The sequence below is a fragment of the Dermochelys coriacea genome, chromosome 11, assembly GCF_009764565.3.
Source record: "Dermochelys coriacea isolate rDerCor1 chromosome 11, rDerCor1.pri.v4, whole genome shotgun sequence".
Taxonomy (NCBI): domain Eukaryota; kingdom Metazoa; phylum Chordata; order Testudines; family Dermochelyidae; genus Dermochelys; species Dermochelys coriacea.
The window spans coordinates 60,573,870-60,589,094 of NC_050078.2; the positions used below are offsets into that span (position 1 = coordinate 60,573,870).

Below are 15,225 nucleotides of genomic sequence, written 5' to 3' on the forward strand. Positions count from 1 at the left end.
CAGTGCGTGCCCCCCCCAATTTTAGGACGCTTCTGCCACTGCTATTTGGAAATATAGACTATAGTGATGATCCACAAAGTATTCCTAAACAGAGGAAAATGTTGAGAATTATAAAAGTGCAAAAGAATTAATAGGAAGATATTTCTTACATAGCTTTACTTGCTTGGCAAACTTGGATTATAGGCAGACATATTAACTTTGTACCTTTATTGTACCTCTGTAATAAACTTACTTTAACAATTAAGATAAGACCTAATGACTATTCCTCAAATTCATTCTCCTTTTGTGGTTTCATGTTGAAAATCACAGAGTTTATTTCTGATAGAATAGAATAGCATATATTTTTCCCAACTAGGAGAGGAAGGATGGTCCAGTGCTTAGTATGCTGGTCTGGCACTTGGGAGATGTGGATTCAACTTCCTGCTCTGCCACAGATTTATTGTGTGACCTTGGGTAAGTCACTTAGTCTCTCTCTACCTCCATTCCTCATTTATAAAATGGGATAATAGCACTTAGCTACATCCACAAGGATGTTGAGGATGAAGATATTAAAGATAGTGAGGTGCTCAGATATTATGGTAATGGGGGCCATATAAGTACCTTAAAAACAAAGACCCTGATAAACTGAGTAGTTAGCTGCTATACTTTGTGTTCCTCCAAAACTTTTACTAATGGTGGGTTGCTTTGCTAAGGGTTATTCCTGTATATGATTAAAACAATCATGTCGGTAATATAATTTTATTTCAAGCCTGACAACCAAGGAGAACAAAAACTGCAAAGAGTTAAAGGGAACTCACAAAACCCGATGACTAGGCAACAAAATGGCAGAAGAAATAGTGTTGATTAGTTGAGATTGTTTTCCAATATCCATGACTTTGCACTTGATATACAAATGATGGGGTCTAAACTAGCTGTTACCACTCAAAAAAGAAATCTTGGAGTCACTGGATAGTTCTCTGAAAACATCTGGTCAGTGTAGAGCAGGAGTCAAAAAAACTAACACAGTGTTAGGAGCTAACAGGAAAGGGATAGATAATAAGACAGAAAATATCATAATACCACTAAATAAATCTATAATACACCCACACCTTGAATATGGTGTGCAGTTCCAGTTGCCCCATCTCAGAAAAGATATATTAGAATTGAAAAAAGTACAGAGAAGAACAACAAAAACGATTAAAGGTCTGGAACAGCTTACATGTGAGGAGAGATTAAAAAGAGGGGGACTGTTCAGCTTTGAAAAGAGACAACAAAGGCCATATGAGGTCTATACAATCATGACTGGTGTGGTGAAAGTGAATAGGGAAGTGTTACTTATCCTTCATATAACACAAGAACCTGGGGTCAGCCAATGAAATTAACAGGCAGCAGTATGTTACAACAAACATAAGGATGTACTTCTTCGCACAACACCCAGCTGATCAGTGGAACTTGTTGCTGGCTGATGTTGCGAAGGCCAAAAGTATAACTGAGTTCAAAAAAGAATTAGATAAGTTCATGGAGGATAGGTCTATCAATCACAGGCACCAACTCCATGGGTGCTCCAACCCTGGAGCACCCACATAAAAAAGTTAGCAGGTGCTTAGCACCCACTGGCAGGCAGCTCCGCTCCTTTCCTTCCACTCCTGCCCATCAGCTGCCCAGCTGATCAACTCCTCCTCCTCCCTCCCAGCATCTCCTGCATACCTTGATCAGCTGTTTCGCAGCATGCAGGAGATACAGGAAGAGAGAGAGAGGACAGGGCATGGTCTGGGAGCGGAACTGGGTGGGAAGGAGTGAGGCCTTGGGAGAAGCGGTGGGCTGCGGCCTGACATAGAGGCTGGAAGGGATGGGGGGGGGGCTGAGCACCCCCTGGGCCCATAGGAAACTGGCACCTATGCCATCAATGGCTATTAGCCAAGATGGTCAGGGATGCAACCACATGTTCTGGGTGTCCCTAAACCTCTGACTGGATGACGGGATAGATCATTTTATAATTGCCCTGTTCTGTTCATTCCCTCTGAAGCATCTGGCACTGGCCATTGTTGCAAGACAGGATACTGGGCTAGAAGGACCATTGGTCTGACTCAGTATGGCCATTCATTTGTTCTTAAGGTCAAGGATAGAATGTATAAATATCAGAGCAAGGGGTTGATCAAAGTAAGACAAACTACAGCAGAAACACCATCCTAAAAAACTGGGGCAGAAGGAGGAGTGGCTCTTGAGCTTGGAGCAAGGAACAAAATTAGGATCATAGTAGTCAGAATGGGGATATGTCAAAGATGTGCTCCCTCATGCTTGATTCCAAATGTTCTTTATTAGATCAATTTCAACTTGGCCAGGAGGGATTTGTAGAAATAATTAGCATGTAGATAATAAAATAGTGGCATCTCACTTAAGTATTTCTGGAAAAATTAGAGGGTTTACCAAAAAATCCTCATCCGTTTCAAGGATACTCTTGATTATTTTTTTGGTGCCTTTTTGAAAATCTCTCCTTGAATTATTATCATTAGATCAGATCCAAGAGCCAAAGTTTGCTGGTTAGTGATAATTTTGGGGAAAAAATGAGCTGGTAACTAGAAATTAGATGATATCTTTCAAACAATCTCCACATGATTTTTTTTTTTAATATTTGTTTAGAACATTTTAACAGGTTTACAAATCCTTGCCAAGTAAGTATCAGGGACAACACAATAATTATAACAGTTAGCTTTTGTTTAGAGAAACATAGTGTACTAGATAATCAACAGCTCTCGCTACTTAATGAGGTGCTAACACACTACAGAATGAGCATCTTTACACTACCCATGACATGCTGTTTCTCTCCACCTAATTATTACACATCAAAATGGAACTACATATTCTAGTAGGCCAATGGTCAGCAACTTGGCTAAGAATAACAGAAGGGTAGAAAAATAACATTTGCTAAAATCATTCTAGTATTCCCATTGTGCAAATTAATCAACTTGAACAGGTTTCAGCTGGAGATGGTATAATTGTATTTCTGTTTTTTCATGTTTTCAGATTTTTCAAAGAACTCTAATAGCCTAATTTTTTTTCTGGGCATGAGAGTTGGTGGTGAATGCTGAATTTCCTTTTAAATTATGATGTCTTTTAGCCTCAAGTAGTTGGGGTACAATGAAGTGATTGTATACCTGCCTGGGACCCCCTTTTTTCTAACTAGGTCTAACAACAGTTTTATCTTCTCTGTTAACTTCAGAAATGCAGTATGAAATTGCTTTTGGCTTGCTTTTCTTGAGTGCAAGCTCTGCGGTCTGTAGCTGGAACTTGATTAGCCAGCTGTGCTCCTTTCTATTGGAATAACAATGTGTTTTTCTTCCCTACACACTGTCAATGATCAATGAATTCAGTGCCTCTGTTCTTGTAGATGATTTGTAGGTAACCAATCTACCTGTTCAAAGAGCGAGTCCAAGTACATGAGTTAGAACGGGGGAACTGCTTATAGGATGAGGTTGCCTATATGATACAAATGAGTATGTCTGACCAGTGCCACTATAAACTGTTTAAAACTAGTGTCCAGAAACTTTGATGAGAATAGGCAAGTCCCTTGCAGCCATACTATAAGCTTTCACCATTATGTACTTACTGACTGAATTAGTAGCAGAGGAGAATGCTTGGATGACACTTCTTATGTCAAATGTTGGACTTCCCATAGTTTGTGTCTAAGAGGAGAGACTGACATTTAGATTTGGATTTTGTTGCAATATTGGGTCATGGGTTGACATAAGAACGGCTACACTAGGTCAGATCAATGGTCCATCTAGCCCAGTATCCCGTCTTTTGACAGTGCCCAATGCCAGGTGCTTCAGAGGGAATGAATAGAACAAGTAATCCTCAAGTGATCCATCCCCTGTTGCCCATTCCCAGCATCTGGCAAAATGAGGATAGGAACACTTCTAATAGCCATTGATGGACCTATCCTCCATTAACTTATCTAGTTCTTTTTTGTTCCCTGTTATAGTCTTGGCTTTCATAACATCCTCTGGCAAAGAGTTCCACAGGTTGATTGTGTGTTGTGTAAAGAAATACTTCCTTTGTGCATTGATATTACTGTCATATTTTATTTTTAGGATAAATGGGTGTGCATGACCTTTCCCTGAACTAAAGCAGTTCCATGTCTTGTTTGGTAAGTCTACATTTAATATGGCTTATTTTATGCCATAGTTTTTGACAGTTGCACCTTGAAGTTCAATCATGTATCATGAAATAAAACTTCTGGTGAAATTTCTTACTATTTGCTGAGGGAAAACTCCATTCAAGGGATTCTAGCAGTAAACAATAACAAATTCCTAATGTAGATGCTAGCAAAGGGTTCACGAGAGTGTGAGTTTCTCTTCTAGAATAGTTCCACAGAATAGTTCAGAGAGCTGATTAGCCTGTTGCTGTTCACTCTTATTAGAGTGGGGCTCATTAATGTTAAAATTAAAATAAGAAAAACCTTAAACAGCTTTGGAATTTTAAACAATGTATTCTTCCGCTATGAAAGGTAGGTCCTAGTAGAAGAGAAAAATGGCATGGATGAGGGCAATTGCACTGGGCCCTTAAGTGCTACTGTTCTCAGGGGCACTCTTCCACCCTCTCTTTTCCTGGTTTACTTATATCAATAGACTATCTGACACAGTGATCCCAAACTGTGGGGTATGGAGGAACGTTGGTGGGTTGTGGCGGCGCCCAGGCCAGCCCTCCTGGGGAGTGGGGAGGGAGTGCCATCCAGCCTTGTTCTGCCCCCAGCTCAGCTCCTGGCCCCGACTGCAGCCCCAGCTGCAGTTCTGGCTCCAAGTGGGGCCCTGCTCCGGCTCTCCATGGTGGCTCTGTCCCCTCTCCCAGCTCCGGCTCCTGGGTGGGGGGAAAAGGAGGAAGGGGAAAACCAGAGGGGGAAAAGAGGGGGAGCATAAGCAAAAAAGTTTGGGGACCACTGCACTAAAATGATGTGCACAGAGATTCTTTTTGATGACATCCTGGATAACTGGAACATGGTAATGTTTGGGTAATCAACTTTGGGTAATGTGTCCCCCTCATAATACTCTATTGATTATAGTACGTCCATTGCAATTCACTTACTGATACAGTACTATGTATTTCAAGGATTGTTCCTGTATTCTGCGGACAACAGTTGAATCAATCAGACAAGAAAAGCAATCAGAAAATAGCATCCATCAATACTTGGTAAGAAGAAATCCCAATTGATTAAAGAGTTAACCTGCAAAATTAAATGGAAAAATGTAAGGTTGAGAAATATCGAGCACTGTACGTGAGGAATTTCCAAAGATTAAGCGTACTATTGCAAAGTTAACTTGGCAAGGTTGTGGGTAGAATTTTATAGTATATATATAGTATTTTCTATTCCAATTTTTCTTACATCTAAACCCTAATGCATTACTCTTCAATCTGTACTAGAAAAATTCTGAATGGACAATGTCACCAAGTCTCATACTGTGGTAGAGAAAAACGGTTACTCACCTTCTCGTAACTGTTGTTCTTCGAGATGTGTTGTTCATGTCCATTCCAATCCGGTGTGTATGTGCACGGTAGCCAGAAGATTTTCCCATAGCAGCATCTGTCGGGCTGGTCTGGGCACCACCTTGAGTTGCGCCTTTATGGCACTCAATATATATAGAGCTCTGCTGACCCGCCACCCCCCTCAGTTCCTTCTTGCCAGCTACTCCAACATAGGGTAGGAGCGTGGGTATTGGAATGGCCATGAACAACACATCTTGAAGAACAACAGTTACAAGAAGGTGAATAACCATTTTTTTCTTCTTCGAGCGCTTGTTCATGTCTATTCCAATCAGGTGATTCACAAGCCCAAGTTCAGGAGGTGGGGTCCGAGTCGTTCACTGATTGGAGAACTGCTCTTCCAAAGGCCACATCGTCTATGGCCAGCTGGGTGATCGCATAGTGTGTGGTGAAAGTGTGTATGGAGGACCGTGTTGCTGCTCTGCAGATTTTTCTGGGTGGGATCCTGCGGCAGGAACACCGCTGAAGAGGCCTGAGCCCTGGTAGAGTGTGCAGTGATCAAAGGAGCAGGCATCCTTGCCAGGTTGTAGCATATCTGGATGCCGAATGTGATCCACGATGAAATCCATTGAGAAGAGACAGGAAGACCTTTCATTCTGTTCACCACTGCCATGAATAACTGCACTGAGTTTTGGAATGGTTTCGTTGTCTCGATGTAGAAGGCTAGCGCTCTGTGGACGTCCAATGAGTGAAGTCTTTGCTTCCTGCCGCTCAAGTGTAGCTTAGGATAGAACATCGGGAGGAAGATGTCCTGGTTGATGTGAAACTGGGAGACAACCTTTGGGAGGAAAGTTGGGTGAGGTCTGAGCTGGACCTTGTCCTTATGGAACACAGGGTAAGGGGGCTCTGAAGTCAGGGCCTTGAGCTCAGACAGCCTCTTGGCTGAGGTTATCGCGACCAGAAACACTATCTTGTATGAGAGATGGAGCAGGGAGCATGTCGTCAAAGGTTCACAGGGCGGTCCCATGAGTCTGGAAAGGACCAGATTGAGGTCCCAAGCTGGGACAGGCTACCAGACTTACAGGTATAGCCTGTCGAGCCCTTTAAGGAAACGGGATGACCATAGATTTGGCAAAGATCAAGTGGCCCTCTGCACCTGGATGAAAGGCAGAGATGGCGGCCAATTGAACCCTTATTGACAACGCGCACAGTCCCTGCTGCTTGAGATGGAGGAGATAGTTTAATATAAGTGTCACAGAGGTGAGTGACAGAGATGAATGATGCTGCACTGACCAGATTGAAAATCTCTTCCACTTTGCAAGGTAAGTAGCCCTGGTGGAGAATTTTCTACTGCCCAGGAGGACTTGCCTAATTGAGTCTGAGCAGGAGAGCTCCATTGGGTTCAGCCATGGAGCTTCCATGCCATGAGGTGCAGCAACTCTAGGTTCAGATGTTGGAGATGGCCATGATCCTGAGTTAGTAAGTCCGGGAAGAGCAGCAAGGCGACTGGAGCTTCCATGGACATTTCCAGGAGTGATGTGTACCAGTGTTGCGGAGCCAGGCTGGAGCTATCAGAATCACCGAAGCTTCTTCCCTCTGTATCTTGAGGAGCACCTTATGAACGAGAGGGATGGGTGGGAACGCATACAGGAGATTGCTTCCCCATAGGAGGAGGAACGCATCTGTGATGGAGCCCAGGCTGTCGTTCAAGAAGAAGCAAAACTGCTGACACTTCCTGTTGTGTCACATGGCGAACAGGTCTATCTGGGGAAAACTCCACTGATGAAAGATTGAGTTCATGACGTCCAGGCAAAGGGACCACTCATGGCCATGGAACAACCTGCTGTGATGGTCCGCCAACTTGTTCTGTATTTCAGGGAAGTACGATGCTTGCAGGTGTATTGAGTGTTCTATACAAAAGTCCCACAGCATGATGGCTTCCTGGTACAGAGGAGAGTGCACCTGTTTGTTAATATAAAACATTGCTGTAGTGTTGTCTGTCATCACTGATACACATCTCCCTGCTACGCGTGCTTGGAAAGTCTGGCATGCTAGGCTTACCACTCTCAGCTCTCTCATATTGATATGGAGAGTGAGATTCGTCTGAAACCAGAGGCCTTGTGTTCTGAGGTCTCCCAAATGTGCACCCCAGCCCAAGTCTGACATGTCCGTCACTAGCGAGAGGGATGGCTGAGGGCTGGTGAAAGGGACTCCTGTACATACTACCTGCGGGTCGAGCCACCACAGGAGGGAGTTGAGTACTGGGCGAGGCAGGGTTACAGTCCTGTCCAGACTGTCCTGGGCTGGCCGATACATTGATCCAGCCATGACTGAAGAGGTTGAAGTCTGAATCTGGCTCGCTATACTACATAGATACGGGCTGCCATGTGTCCTAGAAGTTTCAGCTAGTACCATGCTGTGGTGGTGAGGAACTGTCTGAGACCTCGACTAATGTCGCCCATGGTTCGAAATCTCACTCCTGGAAGGAATGCCCCTGGCGTATGTCAAGTCCAGTACCACCCCTATAAATTCTATCCTTTGAACCGGGGACAGCATTGATTTACCCTCATTCAGTAGCAGACTCAGTTCATCTAAAGAAGCTCTTAGGAAGGTGACCTGCATCTCTACTTGAGTCCTGGATTGGCCCTTGATCAGCCAGTCGTCGAGGTATGGGAACGCCTGTATCTGTCACCTGTGCAGGAACACGGCCACGACTGCCATGCACTTGGTGAATACTTGAGGGTACCGCTGACAGGCCAAATAGGAGGACTGTGAACTGGTAGCAGGTGGTGTTCACCATAAACCTGAGGTATTTTCCGTGGGACTGAGTTAGTGTTATGTGAAAGTACATGTCCTTCAAGTCGAGGGCAGCATACCAGTCTCCTGGATCCAGTGAAGAGATGATGGAGGCCAAAGAGACCATGTGGAACTTGAGCTTCTTCATGAACGTGTTGAGTTCTCGCAGGTCTAGCATGGGCCTGAGCCTGCCTTTGGTTTTCGGTACTAGGAAATACCGAGAATAGAAATCATTGCCCTTCTGCTCTTGAGGGACCTTTTCCACTGCCCCTATTGGAAGGGGCGAGTAAACTCCTGTATAAGGAGTTGCTTGTGAGAGGGGTCCCTGAAGGGGGACGGGGAAGGAGGGTGGAAGAGGAGGGCTCAGAATTGGATGGAGTATCCCGTCGCTAGTGTGTGAAGCACCCAGGAGTCTGAAATGAAAAGGGACGAAGCACAATAGAAAGGGGATAGTCGTAATGAAAAGGTAAGGCGGGGTAAAATCAGTTTTTCTTTTGGTGTGCCGTCCTCGACTGCACCTTCAAAAGGCCTGTTTCGGGCTGAAAGATGGCTTGGAATGGCTAGAGTCCTGACCTGATGACGGGTGTGACCTTTTCCTCTCACTCCTGTTCCTCCTCCAGGAACTGTCCTGATGGTTCTGCTGGTAGAAGCATGGCGGAGGTTGCGGTCTAAAATGCTTCCGCTGTATAGAGGAATTATGGAGGCCCAATGATTTGAGAGTGACTCTCGAGTCCTTTAGGCCAGTGGTTCTCAAAGCCGGTCCACTGCTTGTTCAGGGAAAGCCCCTGGCGGGCCGGGCTCGTTTGTTTACCTGCCGCATCTGCAGGTTCAGCCGATTGCAGCTCCCACTGGCCATGGTTCGCTGCTCCAGGCCAATGGGGGGCTGCGGGAAGGGGAGCCGCTTTCCCTGAACAAGTAGCGGACCGGCTTTGAGAACCACTGCTTTAGGCTATGCAGCCTTTTGTCTGTTTTCTCAGAAAAGAGAGCCGAACCCTCAAATGGGAGGTCCTAAATAGTCTGTTGGGCCTGCCGTATGAGGTCTGAGACCTGGAACCAAGAGCCCCCTTCTCAGCGCTATGCCCGTAGCCATCATGCGGGTAGCTACAATCTGCCCATGGAATAGACCTTTCTCCCATAAAGGTTGAGTCCTTTTTGCCTCCTGATTCTTCAGGGACGGTCCCTGGAAGCCCTAGCATTCACATTGGTTGACAGCATCAACAATGAGAGAATCCGGTGGGGGATGGGTATACAAATGCGGCACAAAGAAGCGTCTTTCTTTGTGCTTAGCTGTAGGAGACAATGAGGCTGGGGTCTGCCACAAACTTTTTGTGGTGTCAGAGATGGTTTTTGTAAGAGGCAGGACAATATGTGCAGGTCCGGAAGGGGCAAGGATGTCTACCATTGGATCTGCGACCTCCACTACCTCCTTCACCTGAATGCCCAGGCCCTGGGCAACCCACCACACCAACTGCTGTAGAACCCTACTGTTTTCCAGGGCTGGGGCTGTACTGTGCCCACCAGTGTCTCGTTTGGTGAGGACAAGGAAGAGACCCCCGTAAGGGATGGCTGCTCCCTTCCTTCCACGCCCAAGGGGTCCTACGGCACCTGGATTTCTTGGGCCGTTGCTGACCTGGATGGTATTGTGCCCTTGGGTGTCGGGACTGCATACGCTGATGCCAATGCCGAAAGTGTCAGTGGTGCCAAGGCTATCATTGACACCGGAATTGCAGTCGGTGCTGGGGCTGTTATCAGTGTTCGAGACTTAAGAGCCGAAACAAATGGGTCCAGTGCAGGTCACGCTAGAGGCGTTGAGATGCTGGTGCCGGGTAGCAACAGGGCTACCCCTGATCCTGCTGATGCCAACGGTGCTGGAGGGGGTACAAACGTGGCCAAGGCCACCTATGTCGCCCTGGAATTTGACCCTTGGCTCCGACTTTGGCTTTGATGAAAAGCCCAGGAGTCCAAAAAGGGCCATTGCGCCAGGGGGTTGCCATTGTGCGGGCCACAGTGCCGGGTAAGGGTGCCGGTCCCATGTTGACATGGACCGTCTGCTCCTACTCCTACGGAACCGATAGGAGTCAGACTCCAAGGTGTCTGAAAAAGAGGAACACAAAGGAGCGTTATTTCTAGGTGCCGACTGTTTGTGCCAAGGACTCAGGAACCAGCACAGCTGCTGGATCTGTTCCGATGCCAGAGAGTGGGGCACCGGGGTTGGAGATCCGTAGGGCATCATGACGGGCTTTCCCCTTGAAGGTGCTCGGAGAGCAACCAGTGCCAGTGACCTGTACAATCTAGGAGGGGAGAACAGTGCCATGAGATGGAGCAGTTCTTGGGCTCCCTCGAACACTTCCAGAGTCGAAAGGAAGTGCAAGCTCCCGAATGAGCTGGCGAATGAGCTGCAAGCTGGCGAATGAGGAGGGTCCAGGCTCAACTGCCCATCCACACAGGCAGAACTCGACATGACTGTCATCAGTGGTGGAGCAGAAGTAGTGTGGCCCAACTTGGGTCTCACAATGGCTGGCTCCTTAAGAGTAGCCGGGGGAGAACAACTCCTGTCTGGCCTCCTTTTCTTCTTCTGCAGCACCAGCGGCTGAGAACGGTGCCCGTATGTGGCATGAGAGCCATGAGTGGAGCCAGGATGGTGCCATGGGTCCTGGTACTTACTCAGCACCGGTGCTCATGCTGATGGTGCCGGAGCGCTCCGCATCGAGGAAGAGGAACTCGGTGCAGGGTCCGTTGACCGGGGTCGGACTGGGGGCGGAGTGCAGCCAGGCCCTCTCAGAGGTCCAGAGAGGCCTGGGCCACTTCCAGCTTTTGAGTCCCTTAGCCATAATAAAAATAAAAAATTATGACACATGAAAACAAAATAAGGCACCAAAAAAAAAAGTGAGACATAATTTGAAAATTATTTTATGTAACAAATATTTTTCTAGCTTTTTTCTGTGCAAATGCACTAATTATTGAGGAAAAATCTAGATTTCGTGCAATGTCACAGTTAATATTAAGCACGGTGAGCCCATTCAAACGCTCTTGTCCCATAGTTGAATGGTGATCGTTCTTTACCTGCTTCAACACGTTGAAGGTGCATTCACCTGAAGCCACCGATGCAGGCAAACTTATAAAAATACGCAATGTAATTGTGATATTAGGAAACACCCCAGAGAGTTCAAGTTTGAGTATTTCTTGAAGCAATTCCTTGGGCTTGCAATCCAATTTAAAGTTCGTGGAACATATTCATTTGAGGAAGATGACCTCGTCACTAAGATTTTTTGATATTTCTTTGTTCTATTGTTGCTGAAAGTGTTCAGCTATAGAAAGTAGCTCTTCATTACTTAGTCTGTTGAACTGCCAAAGAAACCCAAAAAGGGTACAAATTAGTCGCAGTGACTCAAATCGAAGTGTAAAACCTGACTGAATAAAGTCGATGACAAGTTTCAGAGTAGCAGCCATGTTAGTCTGTATTCGCAAAAAGGAGTACTTGTGGCACCTTAGACACTAACAAATTTATTTGAGCATAAGCTTTCGTGAGCTGCAGCTCACTTCATGCATCCAATGAAGTGAGCTGTGGCTCACAAAAGCTTATGCTCAAATAAATTTATTAGTCTCTAAGGTGCCACAATGATGACAAGGAAGATGACAAGGAAGGAATGCTGCTCGGCATCAGATTCAGTAGGTAAGTTGCGATTGGTGGAGAACTCAGATGAAATGCCAATATTCTGTGCTATTAATTTGGACTCAGTCAGGATCGCATCCCATTGTTCATGAATCTGTAGAATGTCATTGATAAAACTTTCAGTGTTATCCCTCTCAACATCAAGTGTAGCATTGCATGCTTCAATTAACAGTTAGTTTCGTGGATCATTGTAAGTAGCTTCATCTGCAAAGATGACATAAGAATGCATTCAAATTTGGACATGTGCTTCTGAAAAGACTGAAGTTCAGTTTGAGCCTGTGAAGTGAGATTGAGAGATTCAAGCTCATTTAAAGCCTCTCATTGAATTCAAATGCTGTGCTACTGATTGAACAACACCAATTCATGCAGACCATCTAGTTTTGGACATCCTGCAGTGAAACAGGAAGATATTGCTTCAGAATTTCCCACCTTTGTGGACTGCTACTGAAGAGATTGTACATTTGCTGAACAGTTCCAAAGTAAGTAATTGCCTCCTTGCGTGATTCAGCACAGTCAACACCTACAAGGTTTAGTGTGTGATTTCCACAGTTGGAGAAAATACAGTTTGAATTACGCTCAAGCAGAATTGCTTCTACATCTTTGTACTTCCCAGCCATATTAGATCCATTGTCATAGGCTTGACCAATGCAGACTTGAAAAGCTAACTTAAAACCTTCTAGAATTGCTAGTACTTGAGCAGCAATTTCTTTTCCAGTTTTTCTCGTGAAATTTTCAAACAAAATAAACCTTTCTTCAATTGAAAATTTTGAGCTATCTTAACATATCAAATAACCATAATAGTCTGTTCCGTGTGAGAACAATCTGGAGTAGCATTAACAATGATTGAAAAATACTTGGCATTTTGAATCTCATCAAGAATTGTTGACAGGTTTCAGAGTAGCAGCCATGTTAGTCTGTATTCGCAAAAAGAAAAAGGAGTACTTGTGGCACCTTAGAGACTAACAAATTTATTTGAGCATAAGCTTTCGTGAGCTACGTGAGATGCATCCGATGAAGTGAGCCGTAGCTCACGAAAGCTTATGATCAAGAATTGTTGTTTGTAGAAATGACCCACAAAGCTCAATAAACTTGTTTTGTACGCGTGTGGAGAGATAACGGACTTGCATGCGCTTTTGACTCCCTTGAAATTCTCGAACATGTTTAACATGCTCTGATAAAAGTGGGTCATATTTGCTGAGGAGCTCAACTATGCCTAGAAAGTTTCCATTTACATGATCACCAATACGTTGACTGGAACCAAAGAAAGCCAGTCCCCACTCAGAAAGAAAAAGGATGACATTCAGGATGTACTCAAGAAGTTTTTTCCAGTTATTAGTTTCTGTAGAGAGTTCAGTCAAGAGTAAATTCTCAACTGAACTTTCAGCTGATGCTGCCCTACTGGCTGATTTCCATGCAACATAGTTTTCTTTGTGTTATGTTGAACTCTCATGTGATGGTATTCGGTCTTTCAACTTCCTCCAACTTCTGTTGATGCTCCATCCTGATTGATCAGAGAGAACTGATGCATTTGCAGCACTTTTGTTCAAAATGAGGCAGGGTGCACAGTACAGAGATAGTCAGTCTCTTGTGCAGGTCTCGCCATTTAGAAGAGTTTTTGTCAGCAGATAAGTAGGGAAAGCATGATTATCAGCATCTCGTGGAATGTTACTTGGAATTTCAAAACAACTAATTTGAAGAAAAGATTGCATTTGGGCAGCATTGCTCTTGTCACTAATTCCAATGTCAGTTACAGTCAAACCTGTAGTACTCATGAATTGCTCTTACTGTGTAAGATTTACATCTTCCTGTTGCTGTTCAGTTTCTTGATCGTACGCAGAATCTTCTGCTGCATCTGTTACTGTTGGCATATCTCCTTCTTGACTACTGTCCTCATGTTCAGGTATTGGCATTGAAATATCACCTGTTGCAGTTGCAGAATTTTCATTATCTGTAGCATTGTTTGTTGGGTAAGGTGCGTTTTCCAGTGGTTTGAGAAATGAAGTTATTGGCTTTGAGCTCTTAGCGCTGATTTACTCAGTTGTTTTCACCTCTGTTGCTTGCACCACTTTCAAATCTTCTCTTCATAGTGATCTGATCTATTTACACCTGAAATGTTCTAAAGTAAATATGTAGCCGATCCACACTTGAAATATTCTGCTGTAAATCAGTAGCTTATCTACACTTGAAATCTTCTACTGTAAACATGTACGCAAATTCTGAATGGTATGCAAATGCTGAAAAGACTTAAAACGAAGGAATACTAATTAAGAACACAAAATGAAACAGTCAGTCGGGTTATTATCCTTATCACTGAATCAAAACTCAAGCACGCAAGGTATAAAATAACAGGCTGAGCTGAAAACAAAGGGATGACATATATATATAACACAGACACGGATACAGACAGAGGGATAATGTCCAAAAATTTCAAATGTGTGCACTCACAAAATTCACTGTACAAGATTGTTCTCAGAAATTTTCACCTTGAATCTGGGCCTATAGACTGCGAAAGCCTATGATGATGGCCAAGCTACCAAGCTAGGGCTCAACCAACCAACCAGTCACCTCTTTTAGCTACTACATGAAGATAACAGTGAGGAATTCTCACTCACAAATAATTCCTTAGTCAATTAGACATAAAACTATAAAGACACTAAAATGTAACAATTTTCTACCTTTCAACACGAACTTGATGCAGCACCAGCCACTAGTAGTGGTTTGTTTATATAATCAGCAGATCTGAGTGGACACATTCATCACGGTCTAATCTTGTGCCATCAGAACAGATATTTTTATTTTTATGAACATTTTAAACTCTTTAATATGAAAAAAATCTATATTAGTTAACAAAATTGTCTTTTACCAAATCACATTTTATTTGCTTAAATTTGCAACTCTAAGCTGAGTGTGTGTCACATTTTGGTCCGATAGGGATGAGCATAAAAACAAGTTGCGAAACTTATCAAATGCCAAAAAATTAACAAGTATCTACATTTGAGGCCCCCCTTTGAGCTTGAGACCCAGGCCAAATAGCCCTCCTGGCCGTCCCATGATTGGCCCTGAGTGCAGCCTCCATTAACAGGACCTTCGGGCAGTGATCTCTGTCCTTTAATGTCCTGGGCCGAAAGGTCTTGCAGATGGCACAACGATCCTTCTGATGGCTCTCTCCTAAACACTTCAAAGACAAAGTGTGAGGATTGCTTCTGGGCATACACTTGCCGCAGGCTTTGAAGCCTGGAGATCCCGGCATGGAGAGAGCGTAGGAGGGGAAACCCCCGCCCCAAAGGAAACTTAATCTA

At 44.4% G+C, this 15,225-nt stretch overlaps 1 protein-coding gene across 4 annotated transcripts in view; it reads left to right on the forward strand.

Moving 5' to 3' along the window:
• Positions 1 to 15,225, forward strand: part of STRADB (STE20 related adaptor beta) — a 33,716-nt gene that overhangs the window by 3,592 nt on the left and 14,899 nt on the right. For 2 of the 4 annotated variants that reach the window (XM_038422381.2, XM_038422380.2), the window contains exons 2-4: positions 356 to 453; positions 4,071 to 4,126; positions 5,086 to 5,166. In XM_038422381.2, coding sequence (XP_038278309.1) covers positions 4,115 to 4,126; positions 5,086 to 5,166 — 93 coding nt within the window. In that variant the 5' untranslated portion in view covers positions 356 to 453; positions 4,071 to 4,114. The remainder of the gene's footprint in view (positions 1 to 355; positions 454 to 4,070; positions 4,127 to 5,085; positions 5,167 to 15,225) is intronic. The other 2 variants (XM_038422383.2, XM_038422382.2) reach the window with 1 other exon arrangement.